This window comes from Trichoderma asperellum, chromosome 6, assembly GCF_020647865.1.
Source record: "Trichoderma asperellum chromosome 6, complete sequence".
NCBI lineage: Eukaryota > Fungi > Ascomycota > Sordariomycetes > Hypocreales > Hypocreaceae > Trichoderma > Trichoderma asperellum.
Window position 1 is genome coordinate 719,145 of NC_089420.1, and position 23,330 is coordinate 742,474.

At 44.8% G+C, this 23,330-nt stretch overlaps 9 protein-coding genes across 9 annotated transcripts; 4 read left to right on the forward strand and 5 right to left on the reverse strand.

Moving 5' to 3' along the window:
• Positions 1 to 115: 115 nt before the first annotated feature.
• Positions 116 to 2,232, reverse strand: TrAFT101_009699 (uncharacterized protein). The gene is made up of 2 exons (XM_024908084.2): positions 1,356 to 2,232; positions 116 to 1,282 (listed from the first exon to the last, which is right to left on the reverse strand). Exons 1-2 carry the CDS (start codon positions 2,120 to 2,122, stop codon positions 250 to 252), a joined length of 1,800 nt encoding a protein of 599 aa, XP_024761371.2. The 5' UTR covers positions 2,123 to 2,232; the 3' UTR covers positions 116 to 249.
• A 2,776-nt stretch (positions 2,233 to 5,008) lies between these two features.
• On the forward strand, positions 5,009 to 6,076 carry TrAFT101_009700 (uncharacterized protein; the record flags this gene model as incomplete). The annotated part of the gene is made up of 2 exons (XM_024909781.2): positions 5,009 to 5,326; positions 5,387 to 6,076. 2 exons carry the CDS (start codon positions 5,009 to 5,011, stop codon positions 6,074 to 6,076), a joined length of 1,008 nt encoding a protein of 335 aa, XP_024761370.2.
• Positions 6,077 to 8,055: 1,979 nt separating this feature from the next.
• TrAFT101_009701 (uncharacterized protein) lies at positions 8,056 to 8,325 on the reverse strand (the record flags this gene model as incomplete). Its single annotated transcript, XM_066128736.1, has 1 exon — positions 8,056 to 8,325. The coding sequence occupies one exon, from the start codon at positions 8,323 to 8,325 to the stop codon at positions 8,056 to 8,058; it is 270 nt and encodes an 89-aa protein (XP_065984856.1).
• A 781-nt stretch (positions 8,326 to 9,106) lies between these two features.
• Positions 9,107 to 9,593, forward strand: TrAFT101_009702 (uncharacterized protein; the record flags this gene model as incomplete). The annotated part of the gene is made up of 2 exons (XM_024900047.2): positions 9,107 to 9,173; positions 9,223 to 9,593. The coding sequence occupies 2 exons, from the start codon at positions 9,107 to 9,109 to the stop codon at positions 9,591 to 9,593; spliced, it is 438 nt and encodes a 145-aa protein (XP_024761368.2).
• Positions 9,594 to 11,643: 2,050 nt separating this feature from the next.
• Positions 11,644 to 12,239, reverse strand: TrAFT101_009703 (uncharacterized protein; the record flags this gene model as incomplete). Its single annotated transcript, XM_024906520.2, has 2 exons — positions 11,644 to 12,050; positions 12,170 to 12,239. 2 exons carry the CDS (start codon positions 12,237 to 12,239, stop codon positions 11,644 to 11,646), a joined length of 477 nt encoding a protein of 158 aa, XP_024761367.2.
• A 1,216-nt stretch (positions 12,240 to 13,455) lies between these two features.
• TrAFT101_009704 (uncharacterized protein) lies at positions 13,456 to 14,444 on the forward strand (the record flags this gene model as incomplete). The annotated part of the gene is made up of 2 exons (XM_024909780.2): positions 13,456 to 13,735; positions 13,813 to 14,444. 2 exons carry the CDS (start codon positions 13,456 to 13,458, stop codon positions 14,442 to 14,444), a joined length of 912 nt encoding a protein of 303 aa, XP_024761366.2.
• Positions 14,445 to 17,312: 2,868 nt separating this feature from the next.
• TrAFT101_009705 (uncharacterized protein) lies at positions 17,313 to 18,155 on the reverse strand (the record flags this gene model as incomplete). Its single annotated transcript, XM_024903866.2, has 2 exons — positions 17,313 to 17,694; positions 17,755 to 18,155. 2 exons carry the CDS (start codon positions 18,153 to 18,155, stop codon positions 17,313 to 17,315), a joined length of 783 nt encoding a protein of 260 aa, XP_024761365.2.
• A 280-nt stretch (positions 18,156 to 18,435) lies between these two features.
• Positions 18,436 to 20,376, reverse strand: TrAFT101_009706 (uncharacterized protein; the record flags this gene model as incomplete). The annotated part of the gene is made up of 1 exon (XM_024909779.2): positions 18,436 to 20,376. The coding sequence occupies one exon, from the start codon at positions 20,374 to 20,376 to the stop codon at positions 18,436 to 18,438; it is 1,941 nt and encodes a 646-aa protein (XP_024761364.2).
• A 1,446-nt stretch (positions 20,377 to 21,822) lies between these two features.
• On the forward strand, positions 21,823 to 22,707 carry TrAFT101_009707 (uncharacterized protein; the record flags this gene model as incomplete). Its single annotated transcript, XM_066128737.1, has 1 exon — positions 21,823 to 22,707. One exon carries the CDS (start codon positions 21,823 to 21,825, stop codon positions 22,705 to 22,707), a length of 885 nt encoding a protein of 294 aa, XP_065984857.1.
• Between the last annotated feature and the right edge of the window lie 623 nt (positions 22,708 to 23,330).

Below are 23,330 nucleotides of genomic sequence, written 5' to 3' on the forward strand. Positions count from 1 at the left end.
TCGCTTACAGAGGGTATCAAATTTGAGACAGCTTACGTATTTCTGTATAACGCAGAGAGAGTGTCCCGATCGTCTGGGGGGAGCTGAAATTACAGAAGAAGAAGAATATTTTATTGGGGAGTAATAATAATACATCTGTACGGAACAGAGATTGTCTATGGATAGTGTACATGTACGCCGATTGCTAAATGCTAGATGCTTAACAAAGGAAAATCGTTATTTATACAACGGAGAGCTTCCCTGTCTCCGTCACTGTACCTTCTCGTCAACCTCCCAAAGCCCAGATATAGAATCTTTCATCTCTTGAGCCATTCTCTCCTCAGCTTCTTTGAGCTCCGCCTCAAAGCCTTTGCCCCATCCCATATACTGCCTCCAACGGCTAATGTAGAAGACGGCATCAAGCACAAGCATGGACCATTGTGAGCTTAGAGCCTGCCGAAACGTCACTTGGCTGTCGTCGCGCAGGTTCTGCATTGCTGAACGACCAATCATACCGAGTCGATTGACGGGAGAGTCGTAAAAACGGTTACTGCCTTGAACAAGAGCCAAATTCCGTTCCAAGAACAAGAGCTCGCGGGGATATAGCCCAGCCTCACCGAAGAAGCCAGAGGCTTCGCTCAGCAATCGCTCGTCGCGCTCTGCGGGTGTCTCGCCAACCGGATCAGGCTTTTTCTCGCGAGACATGAATGCATCCGCCCAGGCATCAGACGTCTTCATTCCCCAAGCAGCCGATACTTCGTCCAGTCCCTTTTGGTCACCCATTAGGAGACATTTCCAAAATCGAGCATACTGTCGCCGCAAGTTATCTGTGAGGGATACATAGAGGCCATGATCTATCAGTACGATTTGTGGCTGGCCTGTCGGAAGGCGTCGTACGAATATATTGCCAGGATGAGGGTCGCAATGTACGAAACCCCATTTGAACATTTGAGATGAGAAGAGATCAATGACTGTGGTCATGACATCTGCCTCCCTAAGACCCATCGCTGAATTTGCTTCATCAGACGCCTCGTATTTGCCAGTAATGATATCTTTATCCCATAAATTGGCTCCGTGGATCCACTCAGATGTCAATACGCGTTTGGATGTAAGCTCAGCGTAGACTTTGGGGATATATACACGTGTGCTCAGGTTGGGGTCAGACTTGACAAGTTCCGCAGTACGTATCGTGTTTGCAGCTTCGTTTTGGAAATCGGTCTCCTGCATGACGCTATTCATTATATAGTCGCCGAGACCTTGAATGGGTACATCTGTCATTTTGCCGACTATATCGAGAAGAGTTCTGTTGAGATATCCAGTTAGTGCACTGTGTAAGATATTGCATACCGAGAAAACGAAAACGTGAAGTTACATACTTGAATGTCCACAAATCCCAGGATGCTTGTTGTGCCAATTTTCTTTTCTGCACTTTGACAGCAACTTCTCGTCCGTCTGGCAGCTTCGCGTAGTGGACTTGTGCTATGGATGCGGAGGCTCTGGGCTCTCTTTCAATACCATCGCCGAATACTTCAATCGCGCTGGCTCCAAACTCTTCTCTAATAACTGCTTGTACGTCTTTCCAGGGATCCTGAGCAGTATCGTCAAACATATCCTTGAATTCACGCTGGTACGCTTCTGGTAGAGCGGAGCTTTGTACGGCGATGGCTTGGCCAATCTTTAAAAACATGCCGCCGTTGGTTTTGATCATGTCGCAAACTCTCTTGGCATTTCGATCGTGCTGCTCATCGATGGGCACACGGGCTCCTTTGGGATTCTTGCCTGTGTGCATTTTATAATCGAAGCCGACTTGAGCTAATGTCGCATATGCTCGCAAGCTACGCGTAAGGATGCCTCCCATATAGTATTTATCTGCAACGATAACGCCGCCAGTCGTCGCTCCAGCAGTGATGCCCAAAGTAATGAGTAGTTTCCAATACCATTGGAGCTTTTGCGTTTGCTGTGGCTTTGATGTAGTACTTTGTAGTCGGACATGGCGAAACGCAGGGAACAGACGTGAAGAAGCGACACACTTGGGCGAAAGACTAGGGCACGAGTAAAGCGGAAGATGTAATGGCCGCCTTGTTGGTCGTAGTAGAGGCGAATATGATGAGGAGATGGCTCTGGAAAGAATGCGCGAAGCCATTTTATGGCGGATGAATTAACCTAAAATGAGTGAATGAATATGAAAGGGGATACAGATACAAAAGAGAGTAGGCTATATGGTGCCGAGAGGTGGGAAAACAATACGGGAAAGCTGGCATCAATCTCTACAGGAACTATGTGCTATTATTATATAAATCCCCTTCTTAATGATACCTTGGACGCTTAGCTTTCATCCATGTATCATCCACCAAGCTCGTAAACGGTAAAAGGACGGAAGTCGATAAACAATCCTGCGACCAACGTCGTACATGCATATAGAAATGCAGACTGGCCAATCGGGTTCGGGCCTGAAGAATCCTAGAAGCTTAACACGGCTAGAAACAAGCACCAATTCTACAGGTGGGGAGACTTACAATCTATGGCCGTTTGTGGAAACTTGGAGAATCGTGGAAACTTGGAGAAATCTGAATCTAGATTGAGTCACCCGACGTCTACCTAATCATGACTCATGCAAACGAAAGCAGCGCGTATATCAATATCAATTTAGTCAAATTCTTGCATCAGGAGCTAATGCATAGCTAATTAAAATATCATGCGACTATAGAATCTTTTCGTTTCATCTAGATCAACAGCGCCAAACATGCTCCAAGTGAGCTAGCTAGCTAGTCTCGCGCGTGATGGACTCGCTAAGGGCAGCAGGAACAGTAACCCAGTAATAGAACGAGTAATTACTTTAATCATAGGCGTCACGATCCCGGCTGAGCCCATCTTAAATATCCATTGCAGCATTATAGTTAGTAGAGAGATGGAATGCTACTACTCTGTATTATAACACGCCTGCCACTAGTAAATGGTTATGAGGACGTTTAAAGCATTAACTTATTCACATGATTGTAATATCGATGCCTGGTCCATTCGTTCACTAACGTTATATTTAGGCAATGAAATACTATTTGATATGCAGCTCTGAGATTACTAAGATCGTTGAATGTTTTATTTAACTCGAGGTGTTGCTGTAAAATTCGTGATAATGTCTCTGAAACTGGGTCAGCAATTGATCAAACTATGAAATAGAGTGCAATATCCGATGTCCATCGCTGGCTACCTCTCTTTGCCCTTTACTGCGATCTTAATGCAAGCGACAACAACCTGTATGCGTAGTGCCAATAAGTAGCTTGTTTTCATTTTTTCTGAGTTTCATATGAGATATATCTTGTCAAAGTGCAAAATCCGACCAGATCGTATTGCCTGCACATTAGTACATCATGTTATATGTCATGCCAAGTTTACATCCTGCTACCTCATATTCATATACACAAAGACAATATTTCTTGATGACCAATATTAATACATGTCCACTAAAACATATTGCATGAGAAATAGACCTAAGTCTTTAGTTCCGAATCCCCAAACGATCGATCTTTCTCACACATAGGCTATAATTATGTCGGGCATCACAATCTCACAATAAGGTGCCCGAAAAGCTCACAGTTTAACGAGAGACACTTTTCTTGGTGGAGGTACTTTATCCCCACTCTGCTCTTCGATTCTCAAATTTGAGAAACAGCGAGATGATATCCGTTCAAAATTCTATCCAATTGTGTCTATTAGTAAGGTATACTTATATATTCTGAGTCACGTATTCGACATGTCTCGGCAAGATGCAGCATCCGACTAGGTATATCATTCCCTGTAAATTGGGGTCACGCGGTACATGGGATGCCAAAGTATAGTATTCTACAACCTCATAGTCGTATGCGCTAACACAGCATTGAATCACGGTCGATAATAAAGCATGTTTGCTAGGGCACATCGTAGGAGTGAGGCATTTCTCAACTTTTGCAACATTAGGTTGATTAGAGAGCCATGTGAAGTAGCTAACTTCCCTGCCATTTCCCTAATATGGTATATTACTCTGGAACTCAAGTCAGCGTGCTCCCAACGTATAGTCAACCAGCACGTTGGTCGTTAAAAACATGTCAGCAAGAATATAAACAAAACGTATGGATTTCGCCCGCTTGCATATTTTCTCACTGTGTGGCATGGCATGAAGAGTTTTGGATGTGAAGTGGGATATTTGCAAGAGAAGCCAAACGGTAACGGAAGCTTTTATAGCCAGCTATATGAGATCTCAGCCAGTGGGCATTACTTTTGATGTCCTCAAAGTACGGTAGCATTAGGCTTAATCTCGAGGAGATTAGATCTTGATTCGTAGTACTGCAGCAAAGAAGATGGCGTAACGTGACGTCGATAATTAAACTAAATTGCCCTCCAAAATTGCGGATCTAACAGTGAGCTTGTCATCTGTAACCTCTTATATTAAATTTAATCCCATACTTGCTTTTCTTTTTCAGCCAACAACTGCACAGGTTATCCGCCTCGGGTAGTTGCACAGACCACTCAGGTGATTCGCGTATCTCGGGTCACACAACTGTAAATCTATATAAGAAAGTAGATATAATGACTTGGCCTTCTGAGGCTCAGGCATCAGAAAGGCGTGGCAAATTCCAACTACATTTGACCACATACCGAAATATCGATTTGCCACGCTGAGCCAGCATATAAAGAAAGCCTTTATGCCCTTGAGTTCTCTGATCTCCCTTCTAACTTTGACATCGCTGTGCCTTGTATGATTTTGCGCCATGGCGAACAACGACCATGAAAATAGAGGCTCTGGTGGTGTTTCTAGTAAGTTTTACTTCAAATTTGGCCTTCATCGCACACTAACAGCAGTCTAGAAAATAGTAAAGGTTTTTCTGGGTATTAGTGGACTTATTTTTCTTCTCTTGAACACGGTCCCCTTCGTTCACGGGCCGACTTGTTTCTAGCATCTGTGAATTGGAACGCGCTATTAGAATACGCTGCTAAGAAACGGAATGGAGTAAGTTGCAAACTGCTTCCTGATATCGGCCTTGGTTACAATCACATGGTTCGAATAGTACAATTTTCAGATGGAAACCAATGGGTGGCACGACTACGACTGCCTTCTCTAGCAGAAGGTGATTCCCGCGAAGACGTTTTAGAGACAACGGAAATTCGCAAATTTACCACAACTTGCCTCGTACGGCAGAGAACGCATATACCCATCCCCAAAATCCATGCAATTGAAGAGCGAAGTGATTGCAAGGTGAAAGCTCCATTCATGTTAATGGATTGCTTGCAGGGCAATGTGGGAATGGACTTGGGCATGAGTGTGCCGCCAATGTACAAGAAAGCCTTTCTCCGTGGTTTAGCAAAGATCCATGTAAGAAGATGGTTTATGGTCTGGATGCAGGTGGTAAACTGACTGAATCCTCTCTCTTAGGTCCAACTATCCACGATACTGCTACCCAAGATTGGAACAATTGTCGCTGTGAATGCGGATGGCACGTACCAGCAAGGCCCAATTCCGGGGCTGGGTGGCCCTTTTGACACAGCGACAGAGTTCTTCAAAGCATGGGCAGATAAGACCAAATTTGGAATGTCGGATGAGCAATTACGGGAAGCATGCGGCCCATACGCTGCTGACATTATTCCTTCAGTCTCATCCTTTGCTAAATCCATTGGCAAACTAGCTGATACATTGTCTGCCCGCGACCATGGGCCATTTCCTCTTTGTCATGGAGATTTTGGTCTCAACAATATCATTGTTGATGATAAATACCATATTCTAGGTGTGATTGACTGGGAAATGGCCTTCGCCGGACCATGGGAGATATTTGGAGACTTCCCTTTGACCCTGTCGATCGTCCCGCCCGCTATCGATGCTCCATGGAACTACAATGGAGACGGTTCTCCCAAGAGTGCTGACCTAATAGAACGATTTGAGGATCAGAAAGGGTATGTGGAAGCTGTGAGGCAAGAGGAGAATAGCAATCGAGAAAATATCCATCATCTCTCTGAAGCGCTGTGGAATTTGAGAAGGCAACAATTGGCGACTGCAATGAAGATGTATCAGGATGGAAAAGTTGGAACGTACTCCAAACTTATAGATCAGTTCATCTCTAACACTTGACAATCCATCTTTTCATTATGTAGAGATGGAGTACAAGGAGCACCGTTTCTTACGTTGTGTGGCTAGGTTATTGATGGACGATTCAACAGCTCAGGCTCAGGCCATGCTTAATAGATGTCATGAGAGATATTATCTACATTATCTATCATGTGCTTTGTATCTTGTATCTTGGGACCTTGTCGTACAGTAAATGTTTATTCAATCAATAAAACGTCTAGGAGAAGATATTGTGAAAGTAAAAAAGAGATGCGTGTATCACTTTCTAGTAATATTTTTGAAGTTATATGCTCCACAGTTCACATACTAAAAATGCTCCTATCCACTATAAATAAACTTCACTATGATTGAGAGAGTTTTTGAAGTTTTAGGAGACATACAAAAAGGTGAATTCTAGAGTTTATGGATATGGATGGTAATTATACACCGTTGGGTATTTTTGCAGTATGACGAATAAAAATTAGAAGTTATCCAAAAATCTCCATTTTTATTGTTGAACATTTTTGCTTAAAAGTTGATCCAAATAGAGTGTATATCAGACCAATTATAAAGGCTGTGCCATTTGATCGCGGAGACTCGCGGCACGCTTGCGCATTTAGGTAGATTGGTGTTGGTAATTCCGTAGCCACAAATATTCCTGGACTGTCCAAGAGCACTTCAATAATCTGAGGAAGAATGGCCAAGCTTTAAATATAGATGCAAAGCTCTTTCAGAGAGTAAGAAGATATAAGTAGCGGACTATTTTTTTTTTTTTTTTTTTTTTTTCGTAGAAATGGCAAGCAGCAAACTTGGTGGTAACATTAGTATATTTATTAAAGAAAACGAATTACAGCTTCAACTATGAAGAGTAGATTGCAAACGGAGTAGGTCATGGCTGTAAGTAACGTGTTGCAAGGAGTTTCGTAAATGAGCAGCTAAAAAATGACAGTTTTGCTGGTCTATGAGAAAAGATCAGCTATATAGCCCCTTCACGTGTCATGAGAAGGATTTCCAGCAGGCTTGATAAATAAAGCAGATATTTTAAAAAAGACGAGAGCTCTATAATACGATAACTACTTAATCTTACTATGTATTCGGGCAACCGCATACAGTTAATACATTGACGGACGAATCCGGGTTGCAAGGTATGCGTGACGTGTTAGTCAAGTGTCCGTGCTACCATTTTAAAATGGTGATTGCCCGAGCCAACAAGCTTTCTTTGTGCTATGCCTCGAACGGTAAGAATTACGGTAGCACAGACGTAAGTTCTTCTCATCATAACCAACATATTTACTGTATTACCTGAGTGCACATACTTTTCATTTGGTGTCTATTGACATTACGCCCCACACTTAGGTCAGTATTACTGTGGTTGGATGGCATCTAACCATCTCCACTCATCGGGTGACTAGATTATTGTCACCTGCCTAGATCATGGTTATCTTGGTTAACCTTGGCTTTCAAATTACCAAGGCCTTCTGATTAGTTACTATCACGACGCGCAAGAAAAAGAAGAAACGGAATGATGGTAGTAATTTACGGAGGACAATAACCATGGAGAAGTAAAAAAAAAAAAAAAATATGTCGGCTATAAGTTGTAAATCATTTAGTAATTATCTAATAACGGTCTAAAGACAATCCAACAAAGATTGAAGACTCTCCTTAAAACCTCGCGACAGCAATTTCTTATTTCACCCTTATATATTGCCCTAAATCAAAATCCCAAGACAGTAACAATCTCGCTTCTAATCATGTTTTAACAGCTGCATCCGCATTGCACCCCACACAAGCGACCACAGCCAAAAGCAGAATTATCGGTCCCACAGTCGGCATAAGTTGTACATTTCTTCCAAGAGCCATAGCCGCTATTCGCTGCAGCCCAGCACCATTTGCCTGATCCTTGATCACAAGCCTTCCAACACCAGCCTCTGCTACAGCCGTAAGGCGCCTCAAAATAACAGCTGCGTTCGTTTAGATGACGGACATTAGAATTTGTTGCATTACTAGCCGGACTGTGTAGACAGGCGGAAGTGACGGCCCTCTGAGAGGTCGAGAGTGCGGTTGCGGCCGTGCGGGTGCTGGGCACACATACGGACGTTGTTGGGAGAGACATAATCGGGAAGCTCGCTGGCGTTGAATCTCATGACGCCGAGTTCTCCGCAGATACTGTCAGCACTGATTTCATTGGTGGCACGATTTGACCTCTGAAAAGCAGCTGAGGCGGCAGCATCTGAGGCGGCGACAAGGATAGATAAGCAGATCGCGGCCTTCATTGCGTGAAAATAAATATGCGGATTAAAGCTTCTATAGAGATGTATTACAAAGGACCCTCAAGTTGAGAAAGAATTATGAGAATTGGTCTTTGGAATCTAGCAGGGAGACGTGTACATTGAAGGGGGGGGTTTATACTAAATTACCTCTTTACCTTTACATCCTTCTATCAGACAGTTGACACCGCATACAATCTGCTACTACTCAGACTCAACCGTCGGATCCTTTAACACTATGACGAGGATTTGTTTGTTCACTTGCCTCGAATTGCAGCCAACCTACGCCTTTGGAGAAGGCTAGCTGCAGTATACTGCTATATCAAGGGGCATGCACAGACGTCTGCAGAGGCCAAATCTTGTATATAGGCAGCATTGTCTACTATTTTTCACCATTGGCGATGGCAAACTGCAGAATACTGTAGTATTGGGGGCCATTGCACAGGAAACTTGCATACACACTGCAGCGTTCATTATCTTGCACCCTCGGCGATGGCGAGCTGCAGACTGATGCGGTAATGGAGGCCTCTGCGTAGACAAAGGCGAACCGCCGAGCCAACACACGAAGTGGAAAAACAGTAAAACCGGGTTTAAATAAAATGATTGTATAACAATATCCAGAATTTTCAACAACCCTTATTCTGGCTGCCCCCTTTCTCATCTGCTAACCCGCTCTCTCACCCTTAGCCTACTCAGCAGCTCTTCAACCATCACTTACTGACCAATTCGCGTTCCCGCCTGGTTTGTACAAACTGGCTGGCTCTTTAAGGGGCAACCCCTTTCAAAAATGGTTTTCCTTCGCTTCTTCCACATCGCCACTTTTCTACTATCGGCGTCAGCGAAATATGTGACTGGTGAGCAGCTACTTTACTGCAATATAAGCTATTGCTCACACTATAACAGTCACATCGAAAAAGGCTTATGACGACCCGTTACGCCCTTTGAGCGAAGTTAGATGCTGGAGAAAGAACATTGGGTTTATGCCAAACCTAGATTGGAAGCTTCAAAGGGACGCTGTTGCATTCATGGGCATTCCTACAATTAAGAGCCCTGGTTCTGCATCCTGCTTTTCTTGTTGGAAGGTCAATTATAATGGTGTGGTGAAATATTTTCTGGCGCTCGATGCCTCTGACTTTGGTTATGTTTTGTCTGTGAGGGATATGGAGTCTTTGACAGGCGAAGTGCACGAGTTAAGCCTCGATGCAGAAGTTACGGAAGTGGATACGATAAACTGCGGATTATCGTCACTGGAACTTCATGCATATGATTTTTAGCTATTACTATTTATCACCGGTGAGAGAAATTTAGACCGAATGTAGATTTAAAGGCGCCACGTACTGAAAAACAGATGGACTTTGTACCAGTTATTTCTTCCCATTCAATCTCCTTGGTCAATTGATAGGGCTTGTGGATGTCATTGGCGTATTCATCTCTTTTTCTTTTCCAATCCATTCTGGACCATACTGGTAGCGTTTATAAAAAGGCTTGATAGTTGGAAATTACTATATAAATATAAGAAACTGTGCACATCATGAAGTTTGATGATCGCTCTGTCAGTACATCAAAAATATAGTTGATGCCTGCTCTTACTAAGATTCAGCTGATTTTTTTGTCTCTTATCTCACCTCATATGTCATAACTCTCAAACTGCAATACGTGTATCTTGAATTCTCCCTGTAAATCTCTCAATATCTTGCAATTTGTTAGTGTAGAGATTTGACGTGATTGATTAGTGGCCGTCTAGATGGTGAAAGCTCTGCTTTCTTAATATCGGCAATACATTTACCGATAGCTAAGATAATGCATAGCTTTGTACCATAATAGTGATGAATTGCGTAAATATTATAGTAAATGAGTAGACCAGAATCCGATACTATAATAAAAATAGTCATTACGCATCAGAAGGATACAGTTCATTTTAAGAGTAGGCGAGCCCTAGAAATCTATTGTTAATTCTCCGTGCTGTTTAGCTGTCCAGATGTGACAGTTAATAAAAACCATATACTAAATGATTTATGCTACACTTTTATCAACTTATTGAGTTTTCTAGATTTACAACATCGTAGTTAAAAAACTTAGTTTCCTGGCCACGGTCACTGTGGCCACGCAGTATTTCCTATTCCCTTCCAGGTCCCCCATCGCTAACCTCGCTTTTGAATTCCATGGCTACAAGAAATCTCATAACGCCACAATGCCCTAGATCGACCCATGGTACGGTCTTACGCTTTCATACCTCTTATGGGCAAAGGTGGAATATGCAAGAAGGTGGGAAAGGAAATTGTTGTCTAGCTGTCACAAATTACACGGGCAGTCGGGCGGCAAAGGAGAGAGGTTGGAGACAAGAAGATTGCTCTTAGATTTCCGTGTTATTAACAGCGCAGTCAGTCCAGAAGGCTTATTCAGATTATAAGCTATAGGAAATGGCGGGCTATACGATCACAAAGAGCTCCACTTATTGGCTTTTAATGCTGTATATGAGATTCAATCACCTGCGAAGCTGTAGCTAAGCAATAGCGCCAATGCAAAGAGTTTAGCGCGGCTGATATGTGTGTTCCGTATATTCCTATATGCTCGTCATTTCTCCAATCTCGGCTTTTTTACAAAGTGCTATGGCATATTGCGGCAGCGAATTATCTTTTGGGCTTCCGCCATACATCGAAGATAGCCGAAAGCGTCTTGAGCAAGGATGGCGATCCAACAAGCGAAGGAAGGGTTTCGATGGAGAGCCAACAAAGTCCTATTCGACTAGCAACCAGCTTAGTCAAAATGTGACCGATATATGTACCAGATCCTCAAGGATCACCCCTATGCATGCTGGTTGTTCAACATGCAACGCTATACAAGCTCTAAAGCTAAATGGACTAAGTCATATATTTGAAGGGATCCAAGTATAAAGAATGTACGATGAGAAAACACGCTAACAAAAGTTCTCAGCAAACCCAAAATTACAAGATCCTAAAACATTTTGACGGCGTAATAATAAGCTGCCGATTCTACCGCACAGCGCATCATCTTTGGCTCTTAGAACAAGTGTAAAACTTCCTAAAATGAGGAATCATCTTCGGTCTCAACTTCGATACACGGATTCAATAGCGAAATCGGCTGCCTCAAGGAACACAAGCCTCCGTCTATATGGTCATAATATTGTTATACGGGGCACAACACGATTTGAACCGACATTGCTATCAACCTTTTAATATTTTATCTTAGATTTTGGCTTTCTATATGACCGTGACTATCCTTTCCCTACTATAACATATGGTATCCTATAGTTTGGGTCATTAAATTATGCAATAGTCTTCGTACTTCATATAGTCTCGATTTTTAGTTCCTCTTGTCAATGAGAGGGTGGTAGGCAGGAGGAACAATAGCTTCCTCTCGCTTGTCGATGAGAGGGTGATAAGGAGGGGGGATAATAGCCTCCTCTCTCTTATCGATCAGAGGGTGGTAAGGAGGAGGAATAATAGCCTCCTCTCGCTTGTCGATGAGAGGGTGGTATGGAGGGGGGATAATAGCCTCCTCTCGCTTGTCAATAAGGGGATGGTAAGGAGGAGGAATAATAGCCTCCTCTCGCTTGTCGATCAGAGGGTGGTAAGGAGGAGGAATAATAGCCTCCTCTCGCTTGTCGATGAGAGGGTGGTAGGGAGGAGGAATAATAGCCTCCTCTCGCTTGTCGATCAGAGGGTGGTAAGCAGGAGGAACGATAGCTTCTGAGCGAGCCTGAACTTCACCTATATATTTGTAAGTAAGAAAATACATTATACTCCTACCAACATGGAATTTTGATGTATGCGGAGATGAGCAAAGGAAAGCCGCTGTGAAATGTACTTGGTCGATGTATATAACTTACTGGTGCCAACAGGTGCCGCAGCAGCAAAGGCTGCAAAGGCAATGGGGGCGGCAATAGCCGTGAACTTCATGATGAATGATATATATAGTTGACTAGAATAGAAGGTGGTAAGATGTTGTTAATGTGCATAGAAAGGAAGTAGAGATACTACCGTGCTTTATATATAAATATCACTGACATAAATACACGGTAGCAGACCATTCCTTTGCAAACCTTAGTCGCCTCAAACGTGCCTTATCAAGCAGCTATACCTCATAGAAGAGTTTTCTTGAATAGGATTGGAGGATAAACGCCCTTGGCTAGATATTGTTAACCCCTCTCGGTTGACATGGTCAACATAGAGAACAAGTTTGAAACCAGTCATTTAGTAAATGATTAGTTTACCGTACCATAGTTGTTGAAAGCAATGTAGCTGCCTGTTATGGCTAGATAGCCCGGAGCGAACAAGATGCCAAAAGGAACTTCTGCGTTGATGAAACTGGTTTGCTGGATCTCTGTATTTCGTATATGTATAGTATCTCTTGTAGTGGTTTGATGGAGCTGTAGTGTGGGTTTTGCTGACACCTGGCATGGTTTTAGCAGGTATAGCTAAGCAATATTTAGTCTAACCCGAGCTCACGGAAGGGTCTCTCAAATGGCTCATCGACAGGGTAAGAGATCGCGATCGTCACATTTACATTATCGTTGTCAAGTCGTGATCAATAGTGGAGTGTCGACTGTGTAGCCGGGTCCAATTTGATAACTTCCCCGCGTGAATGGATATCCAAGACCGCATGTTCGCCCACGGCGGCAAACATTCTGTCTCCACCATGGTGGGCCTTCATACAGGCAAAAACGGCGAATGCATCACTAATGCCATCTGACATATTACTTGAAAAAGATATATGGCTACAGACGCAATGGTGCGACAGCACATAGTAAGTGTTGCTCCCTCGGATCGAAAGTACACCGTGTGTCGTCCTGGGATCAGCTATACCATATGATAAGACCCCCCCATATGTAGAGAGCCGTTGGTATATAAGCAAAGGCTGTAGGACGTGCCTCCACTTCAAGTGGCGTGAATGGAGCATGCTCGGTACAGGGTTATGTCTTACGGGACTTTTGAAGCTCGAAGACGAGGCCAATAGTTCCATCATAAGATCCTCACGAATAGGCTACTATTTTATTCGGTGGTCACTTCGCCGATAATTTTCCCCTTCCCCCAAGTTTTGTCTAGATGCGAATGACCTTCACTTTATTCTCTCTTTCAATCTCCAAAGATCAAGTTTATCTGGCAGTAAACTGTCATGCCGTCGTTTGTGCGTTCCACGGCTTATGCCGCCCTGGCTAAGCAGGATGAAGACGATGCATCGTCAACTGAAACGCTCATGCCGATGTCGATTGAACGGACTCGTCAATCCAGACTTGTTTGGTGCAGCATTATGCTCATCGCCATCAACTCCATCCTGCTACTCATACTTGTCGGAGCAGTTCTTGTACTCTATTCTACCCAGCGTTCGTCACAACAACAGTCGCTTCTGGATACCATAAACACAAATTCTTTGTTAGAAAAGGCATCAGGATATTGTAAGTTATGGCGTGCTCTTTACACGAACAATTCTTTTCATGTGTAAGCCAGTGCACTTTTGCTTACTGATATCTAGCTCCTGTCTTTGATCGGTATACCTTTTCCTTGGAGCAGGTCTTCCAGGAAAACCAACTCTTCAGCGACGACGTCCTTCGCCAACGGCCGAACAATGCAACCGAACAGGCCTGGCATGAGCTTTCGAAACTATCTACAATAACTATCACTGCAGATGAGGTGCGGAAACTTGGCCAAGACCCGGCCAAGGTAACTCATATGCCAGGAGATCCCAATTCGTTTCCTGCGATGCTCTCTGTCACACACCAGCTGCATTGCATCAACCACCTAAGGATGGGGTTGGAAGGTCCTCATTACCTTAAAGGCAAGGAGAGATCCCGCCATGACTGGGAACACCTCTATCACTGCTTGCACTTCCTCACCCAAATAGCGACTTGCCACTCAGATGTCGACCTTATCCTCTGGCACTGGTATGAGAATATGATACAGCCGCAGCCCGAGTTTAGCGGAGATTTCCAGTGTCGCAACTTTGATGGTCTCAAATCATGGGTGGATAGCGTTGGATTCCCCACACAAGATGTTTGGTACTTCAAGCGTGAAGGTGGCGAACAAGACCTACCCGTCGATCCTGCGTACCTCGAATATTTGAGGCAGCATCCCGAGGAGTACAACACCAACTCGGAGGAGGATTGAAGAGGACCGGCGCAACAAGAATCAAAAAATATAATTAAAATGCCCACTTGGAGCTAGTTGGTGCGGAAAACAGTACAAACGGGGAGCTTATTTTGTCGCTACCACGGGCGAGGAACGATGAACGATATACGGCGCTATCGACGGCTACGATGCAGCCAGTCCGGTGCAGAATCTCGCCCGTATTAGTGCGGGCGGCGCCCGATTTCCAAAAATCGTAATCTTTAGTCACTGCTCTAACTGCTTGCAGTCTTGGAATCAACGTCTAGCACTATTAGACGAATTAGGCAGATACAGGGTTTATTTATCAGAGGGACTTTTGGTGCTTCCCCGCTCATGTAGATAGAACACAGATCCGTAAGGATTATAAAGCAACACATTCAAAAGGTTTAAAAAAGAAACAAAACCTATCTGAATTATGTCTTACAGTATTATTCATTGTTATCCGACGGCGTTATAGACACGGTTCCTGATGAATCGAGAGATGGCTTAGGAGGGAATAGACAACGCCTCAGGATGAGCTGGAGTAGTTTGTAGAGGTTGAGGAAATACTACTTGATGATTTCGGTAAAACACAATTTAGGGCTGTATCGCGCATAAATAATACGTTGACATATAAATTTAGTACATGTAATAGTTACACGTTGTCTAACCCCTCTATGGCCCTACCTATACTGCTATATTCTCCATCTCATCATTTCTGCCTTCAGCCATATGCATTCATCCATAGCAATGCCGACCATCCCTGCCTTATCCTTGTCCTTATCTGCTCTGTGATGAGCATCTCCAGCTAACACTTCGTATACACAGTCCGCATAGCCGACATAAACCGCCTTTATCACTATCTACTTCGTGTCAGGCATCCTTTTCCGCCAGCACAGCCCGCTGTACTAATTACTATCTCCGGCACTCGGCAACGTTTGAAAGGGGAAATGAGGGGGGCAATGGTCAGTGGTGGATTTTAAGTTTCCATGATGGATTTTGGGCTCCGGACAGGGTTAATCATGGGTTGATCATTCATGGCCAAGGCAAAGATCTCCAATTTAGCGCTATAGAAGACGACAAAGCAGTCTATAATACGAAGCAGCAACATGTGCAAAATCCACTAGGCAATATGTAACGTGAAGAATATTGCCTAGACGCTCTTCAACGGTCTTCATTCGCTAAAGTTGGGGCTTCCCCTGTCGGCCCAACTTGAGAGTGATTTCATCAGAGTAAGGAAGGCTATCTTGGTGATTGAAGAGCTATGACAAAAGTTGGCGGCCGAAAACTGGACAAAGTGGAGCTGGTGGTGGTTCCTACATTGAGCCAAATATAAGCAACGGCTTGTGACGAGAGGTGAGTATATACGGGCCGAAGCATTCCCACTATACAAGCAGTATAAGACTCATTCATCCCCTAGGGGTGTTCAAAGTACACCCTTTCTTCCATCTTCCTCCTGCAAAAATTCCATGAACTCGAATACTTCGTATAAGACATCTTGCTGATTCAAGTAATTTTTGCATTAGTTCCAAGCCTATCTCAAAAGACCGTCATCCCTGCCTATATCCAGCTCCCTCTGTCAGCCTAGTCTCCTACCAACCCTTGCCATGACCCCCGCCTACTGCATAGATTGGGGGCCAGATTGTCCGGCTAAGCCAGCCGTCTCCTCATCCAAAAGGTCGCTTCGCTGATCACCTCTGGTCTGGAAGCAACATGAAGCACAGGCCATTTTGCGTTGCGGCCCGCTCCTTTTCGCCAATCTCTGGGAGAAACGCCAGCGCGTGGCCCTGCAAGTCATGGTGCACTGCCATAGTTACATCGTCGATCAGACCGAGCGACAACATTTTTCTTCATATGTTGCATTTTGAGACCCAAGTGTAAACACTATAAGGGCAACTTTGAGGTTCCGTGAATATTCGTGTCGTGATCACGTCTTGTAGTAAACATACGGAGGATTTTGCTCATATATTAGTTCAATTCTGCTAGGCCTTGGGCTTAAAGGACTGGATTCAGTACTTTAGAGACGACATTTCTCTCCGCCGTTGGGAACTTCCTGCAGCTGTGATACTTGACAGGAAAATCTTCTAGTACATGGGGTGTAATGGCAGTGATAGATCTTGGTAAAGAGTAATGGTGCAATTTGATAGCAGGAACAGATCACAATACTAACGGCAAATATAGCATTTGTACATTTGTATACCTTAATTCACAGCAAGCTACATATAATGCATAGTACAAAAGTGCAAGGTTAGACGTGGATTAAAGCAGTTCTGCAAAGATTTTCCTCATTGGAGAATAGATGCGGCATAGTAATTCTCTGCGTTACGTCTGATGCTAGTATTACCACTCTTACAATGTACCATTAACTTATCAGTCTCAGAAAAGATATGAATAGCCTTCGCAATAGGTATCTTCTAGTAGTCCTCAAAGCCCTAGTAGTATACTATTGAAGCAGTAGTAGTAATATATATGATGGATGTTCAGATAGCTACTCTATGGCCCCGTTGCTACACTGCATCTTAGCCAACCCTCTTACAGTCAAACCAGACCATGGTTCTAATATCCTACAATTTATTTTTGAGAAATAGGCTTAAATATAAAGTTAGCAGTTGCTACATTAGCCTTGTAGGTTTTTGTTGTAGCTATGGCGGCTTAGCAATATATTAGGAATTTCCAAGTATGAAGACACGATGTAGATGTTAATGCTTATTATGGTTGTCCAATACTTGCGGTTTAAAATAAATGATAATATTATTTCTATATCTAAATCAACGCTCCATTAATTAGATGGTGTCTATAGATACAACGAGCCCCGTTGCTTGCAACTCGAATCCAGCATCAATTACCGCTGTAACTTGGCACAAGTCAAAGCTCTTATGCAATCATTATCTACATATATCTTCGTAAAAACCCAACAAAATCATCAACGCCCTGTGGCTCATTGAACCAATGTCCTCCATATTGATATTCGTGCCAGTCAACCTCCATATCGAGCTGACTCAAAAAATCTCGCATGCGAGTCCCACTCTTGATGTCAATAACTTCATCATCATGGCAGTGCTCAAGAAGAATAGGCGTCGAGGTCATTTGTAGTGGCGATAACTCATTTCTACCAAAGTAAAATCGCTGCATTGCAGCAAGTTGTTGACTAGAATTCCCCACGAAAACTTCGACTTCTGGTGCGGCTTGGTCGGCGAGCGGGAGCCAACTGGAGAATCCGCAGAGGCCAGCGAAACCTCCTCCACCATCAGCAAAGAATGTAGCCAATACACTGAAGACAAAATGTCGTTAAGAATGATTTACATAATGGTATAGGGAGTCGCATCCTTACGTCGCAAAGCCTTGGCTGATGCCAGTTAAAAATATGCTCTTCCGGGGCACAAGCAGCTCCTCCTCCTGAATTAATTCCGCGATGCAATCGACACTTGCTCGCAAGCCCGTTATTTGCAGCTCAGCGCGCTCTTGCTGGTCTTCTACACTCCACATGTCGAACCATTGTGACATTTCGACATGGAAGCGCTCAGAATGGAGCGGTCTTGCTTGTGGGAATACCCAGCGGACGCTAGGAAAAAGCGCCGGCAGCGTGCGATCTGTTTCCGGCCCTGTTGCCTCGCACTCAAAAAACTCGGACGAAAACTCTTGGGCATCGCTATCGCGGCCATGCAGGACGATGATTGTGTGGGTATGAGAATGGCCTGTTGCAGGGCCGACAACTCGTGGTGAGGAAGGCATTTTTTGCGCAGATACTACATGCGTCTACCAAGATAGAGATCTGGCATGTGCTGGTCCGTATATTTCTACTCGCAATCTCAGCGGCCCACAGCTTCAAACACCGTGTCTACTTAGTCTTAGCTTTGAGGCTTGGCCAGTAGAATGACGTTTTGACTATTTTTTTTTTCCCTCTCTCTAAATTTTGTATTGTGTTTAAATACTCCGTTAACTTAGCAAGACAACACGTATAAAATGATGATACTGAGCCGTCGAATTCGCTACACATGGCATCCGCCTCGTTCTAGCACAAAGCGTGATCAAGCCGACGGAGCTCTCCTGTAGCAGCGGCAGACAACAGCTCAGGATTCTGCTTGAACAGAAGAGGAAGCCTCTTGCTCTTGGAAATGTCGCTCAGCGCAATTCCATCGCCCGTTTCTACCAAGTTGGCAAGGCTCCTGCGAAAGCTATAACCGCAGCGATTGTTGCTCCCCATCCGCTCCATACAGAAATCCTCCCGCTCATCGGCCGCAGCGTCTCTGAGGCTTATTTTCAAGAGCTCGCCGGTGACGCCCGCGTAGATGGTCGACGCCATGTCAGACGATTTGGCCAGCGAATACAGCGGCGTCACGGCGGGATACACAACGGGGAGATACAAGTTGCAGTTTGGCCTGTAAAAGTCGGTCCGAGCCAGGGAGTGAAGGGCGCACTGGTGTCCCGATAGATGGCAGCATTTTGCATAAGCTGAAGACCTCGGGGCTGGGATTCCGGTGAGCGTCTTTGGTGTTGGGCCGAGCTCGGTTTTGCTGCAATCGAGAGCGTCTGTGTAGGAGTAAGGCCGCGTCCATCGGAAGTCAAATAGTTTCAGAATAGGCAGGCGGGCGCTCCCAACAATAAATCTATCCGTTCCATAGGACAGAAGCGGGCCGAGGGGGGCCGTCATCTCAAAATGGTCTTGGAAGATGGCGTCAATGGGGGAATGGCTCCGAAGATCCTGCAGCCGAACGGTGCCATCATCGTAAGAGCTCAAGACAGTGTTGCCAGAGCCACCAACAGCTGACGAAGTATTAACCGGCAGCACACTCCGAGCAGTCTGCGGAGGGTTGCCGTTAAAGATATGCGACTCAACGCAACGCTTCGAGGGACGCAGTTTGGCGGCATTGGCCAACACGGTGCCCGAGGGTGTCCTCGTCAAGTAGCGCAGGGGCTGTGCGCTGCTGGCCATACACAAAGCAATATCTCCGTTGCTCATGTATTTTGCCTCACGCAGGAATCTAAACTCTTGAGAGTTGGGCATCCTCTTAACACTGATAGCCTCTGTAGGCTCAACGACGATGTCTGGGGTGCCATTGGCCATATCTGCAGCCGGCCAGCTATTGGGCACTAAAGAGTAGAATAAGACGTTTTCCTTTGTAGCAACGACCATGGCATTTTGCGATTCGTCGGTATCAAAGTGCTGTATGTCATGTTGATCTACGCCTCCACGCATCGGATGGAACCAAGCGAGGAGCCGTCCCACGTCGCCGCGTCCTGTGGAAATGAGCTGCAAGTAGCCGCTTGCTCGGCCAACAAGGAGGCCAGGCTGGGGCGCAGTGTCTCGCAGAATCGAAATGGCCGTCACATCGTCATCACCGCTCTTAAAACCAGCCTCGACGCCAGGGAGTGATATCCAAGTTTCACCTTGAAGAGCAGAGTTGTGTGACTTTCGCCATCGAAAGACAATGTCCTCGCCGAGGCCCCAGGCGACCGTCTCCTCTTCTTTTTGCCCATCAACTTTGGAACTCGCATCGACGACAACGTGTGCCGGGAATGTCTGCATCCTAGATTGAGCATCACCGCGCCCTCGTCCTCGCCCTCGCCCTCGTCCCCGTCCCCGACTTCGAAAAGCGCGTCCATTGTCTCCTCCGGGTTGAACAGGAGGCACCACTGATGTTATGGAAAAGGCGCGGCGGTCCCAGGCGCGCGATTGTGCAGTCAACTTGCTGGCCAGCTCAGCCCATTCTTTGTCGCCGAGTGCCTTTGGAAGCTTGAGGCTCGCAAATCGGCTCCGGACAAAGCAAGGCCAGCCTTGCGCCTGAGCCACGGCGTTGAGTTTCTTGCACGTCAATGCGATTCGTGCCACCGTTTGCGCCGAGTCGAGCAGGGAGAAAATAATGGCCCATATTGCCGCAGGGAGGTCTTGCAGCCTAGGCGGATCGTGCAAACGCAGCGCCACCAGGCCCGAGGCGGCGGCAGCAGCAGTCATATTCGTGGCAGCGAAGGAATTAACAGGTTCAGGTCTGGAAAAGTTGCAGTAGAATTTTCCGTCTTCTTGCAAGGAAGAGCTGCGGCATATGCGCGGTGCTGTTATATCGTCCACTGTGGGCCCTGCAACAGCAGTCATCAATAGATGCTTAATTGAACCTTCGAACTATGTTATTCCGTATACAGCAGGTTGTTGAGGTCATGCGCTAGTAACACGCCCTCAACGATGCCAATGGCCCAGTCAATATGGCCTCCATGCCTGCTAGTTGAATCCTCCTACACGCAGTATGCAAGCTAGAGCTAGAGCTGCGCTATTGTAGCGCTAATAAACTCAATTGGATAATTTGCTATGTTAAATATACTTGTAAAGTAATTTATCGGTGCTTCGTGGGCCTCACGGCCCCTCGTCATCATGGTTGCGGCCGCTGAGTGGTATCAGAAATCTCCAAGTATAAAGATATAAAGACCCATGTAAAAGTCAGCGATTATTCGCTTAGTCTTATGCTTCCCAATTAAAGTATTTAACATCCTTTTAAGAATGGTGGATAGACGCCCTGTTAATCGAATCCTCCTTGCCAAGCATCTAATTCTAATCACCGGCAGAGGGGCTTTAAGGATTGCTGTGCTATGCATTAATATGGAGATTTATTTCACTTCTGTGTATATATCAAGCGTATGGGGCAATGTTGATGCTTATAATAGCAAGCTGCTGCGATGTATTATTGGCTACTGCACCTCAGCCTTGTTCAGCATCCCTTGCTCCAGCCCGGCGCGATGGATCGCTTACCTTAGACAAGTTGAATTACTTATATCCAATCATATAATTATTCGAAGGATTACCGAGCCTATTTTAGGCGATAGCTGGAATGCAATATATAAGTCATCAGTGCATAGGTATGTATAAATAGGGTAACATTGTTACACCTCATCTCTGAATTCTCTCGGCAGTTTCTCAACCACCGGTTTAAATAAATTGAAAATGAAAATTCTAAGCATTTCATCTCAAATTTCTCTCTTCTGCCTCATTTCAGTCGCTAGAGGTTATTTAGTCTTTGAAACCACATGTTCTAAACCTCCCAGCGGCGTAAACTTTGTGTCTTCTCCTAACTTTCGGGGCACGCTGGATATACTTTGGAGCTCGCTGTTCACAATATTCGCTTGTACTTGGACCCTTCAGCATCCCAATGTTCCAGAGCAACGCCATGGCTATAGACATAATTTTAATGGCATTAACCAGACATCTGGATGGAAAGAAAATGTCGCTTGGAAATTAAAACACTTTCTCAGGGCTACAAATGCGTTTATACTGACAATCCTTGCGCCCGAAATTATAATTGGCGTGGCTTATAACGTCCGTCTCCAAGCTCGTGAAGACCACCCCATATTCCTGCGGCTTGCGAGCCAAGATCGCGTCAGATGGTCTCTAACTCATACTTACTATGCAAATATGGGGGGGTTTGTTATAGAGAAAGACGAAGGGGGAGAAAACGTAGGCGAATACAATCTGCATCACCTTTCTGGAAGGGATCTCATCAAACTCCGAGAAAGGAATCAAGTCGCCAGATTACCCGACATCACTGAAGAAGAACTCATGGATAGAGCTAAAGATGATCCCTTCATCAGGACAATTTCAGTTGCCCAAATTATATGGTCCACAATACAAATCCTTACTCGTGCTATAAGGAAACTCTCCATCTGTCCGCTTGAGCTGGCCGTTTTAGCCTTTGCAGCCTGTGCAATCATTATATACGGCCTGTATTGGGATAAGCCAAAGTCTATCGGCGTATCGACTACCATTTCTTTGCAGCATCAAGACTACCACACATGGGTGACAAATGAGCTTAAACAAGACGACGACGACGATACGATTATCAATATGGTGCTTCCTGTGGATAAAAGGCCATTCGGTGCACCAATCAACGTCGCTGATGGCCGAGCCTCAAGTGACAGTAAGAAATTTGCAATTCCAACTGCAGCGGCAATGCTGGCAGCAATGATTCTGTTTGGCGCAATTCACATTGGAGCATGGAATTTCACCTTTCCTTCAACGTTCGAGTTATATCTATGGAGATGCGCAAGTACCTATTCGGTAATGCATGCTTCTATTGCGCTCCTTGCCGCCGTCTTCATTTGCAATGCTCAGGATGGTGACAAGCATAAGTTCCCTAACATTATACCCAGCTGGTGTGGAGTATTCTTGTTTCTCATAGTCTTGCTCCTATACACTGCATCCCGACTAATCATTCTTGTTGAAATATTTCGAACGCTCTGCTTTCTTCCTCCCGATGCGTTTGTTTCGACTTGGGCCTCTGATCTTCCTCACACGGCTTAACTTATAGGTGTTCAAGTCGCGAATGACCCAGTCTGCGAATTCAATATACTTCCCTTTTGGGGCAATTTTTATGCCGCAAATTACAGGGTTATATATGAGTTATATATGAGTCTTTTTTATATATTTGTTTCATACCGTAGTTAAATCTTCTGACAAAGTTTCTGTCGTTGTAGCGGATCTGAGCTGTGGAGGAAATGGTATTTTGTTTATCCAGTCTAACTAGATGCGGCCATTTTCACTGCAGCATTGGATGTTTATTTAGAAAATTGGATTGATCACCAGCAATTTAGCATTGGCATTCAAAAAGGCATTATAATATGAAATTTGTGAAAGCGGTTTACATACCAAGCCGAAGTTGGCCTTAAAACCCCTTTGGTCTTAAACCCTCAATCAACCATCCAGTAGCCAGCTATTCATCGAGCATTAAGATTAGCGATTATAGATCTGCCACTCCACCTAGATCTATTAGCTCGCATAAACACTAAACTACATTTTATGCCCTACAACTGCTATAAGAAACCAATTTATTAATATACCAGGGAGCTAAACAGGGTAAATGAACAGCCGGGATACAGCCTTACGCAAAAAAAAAAGGCCTAACGAAAGGTTAGACTGAAACAGGG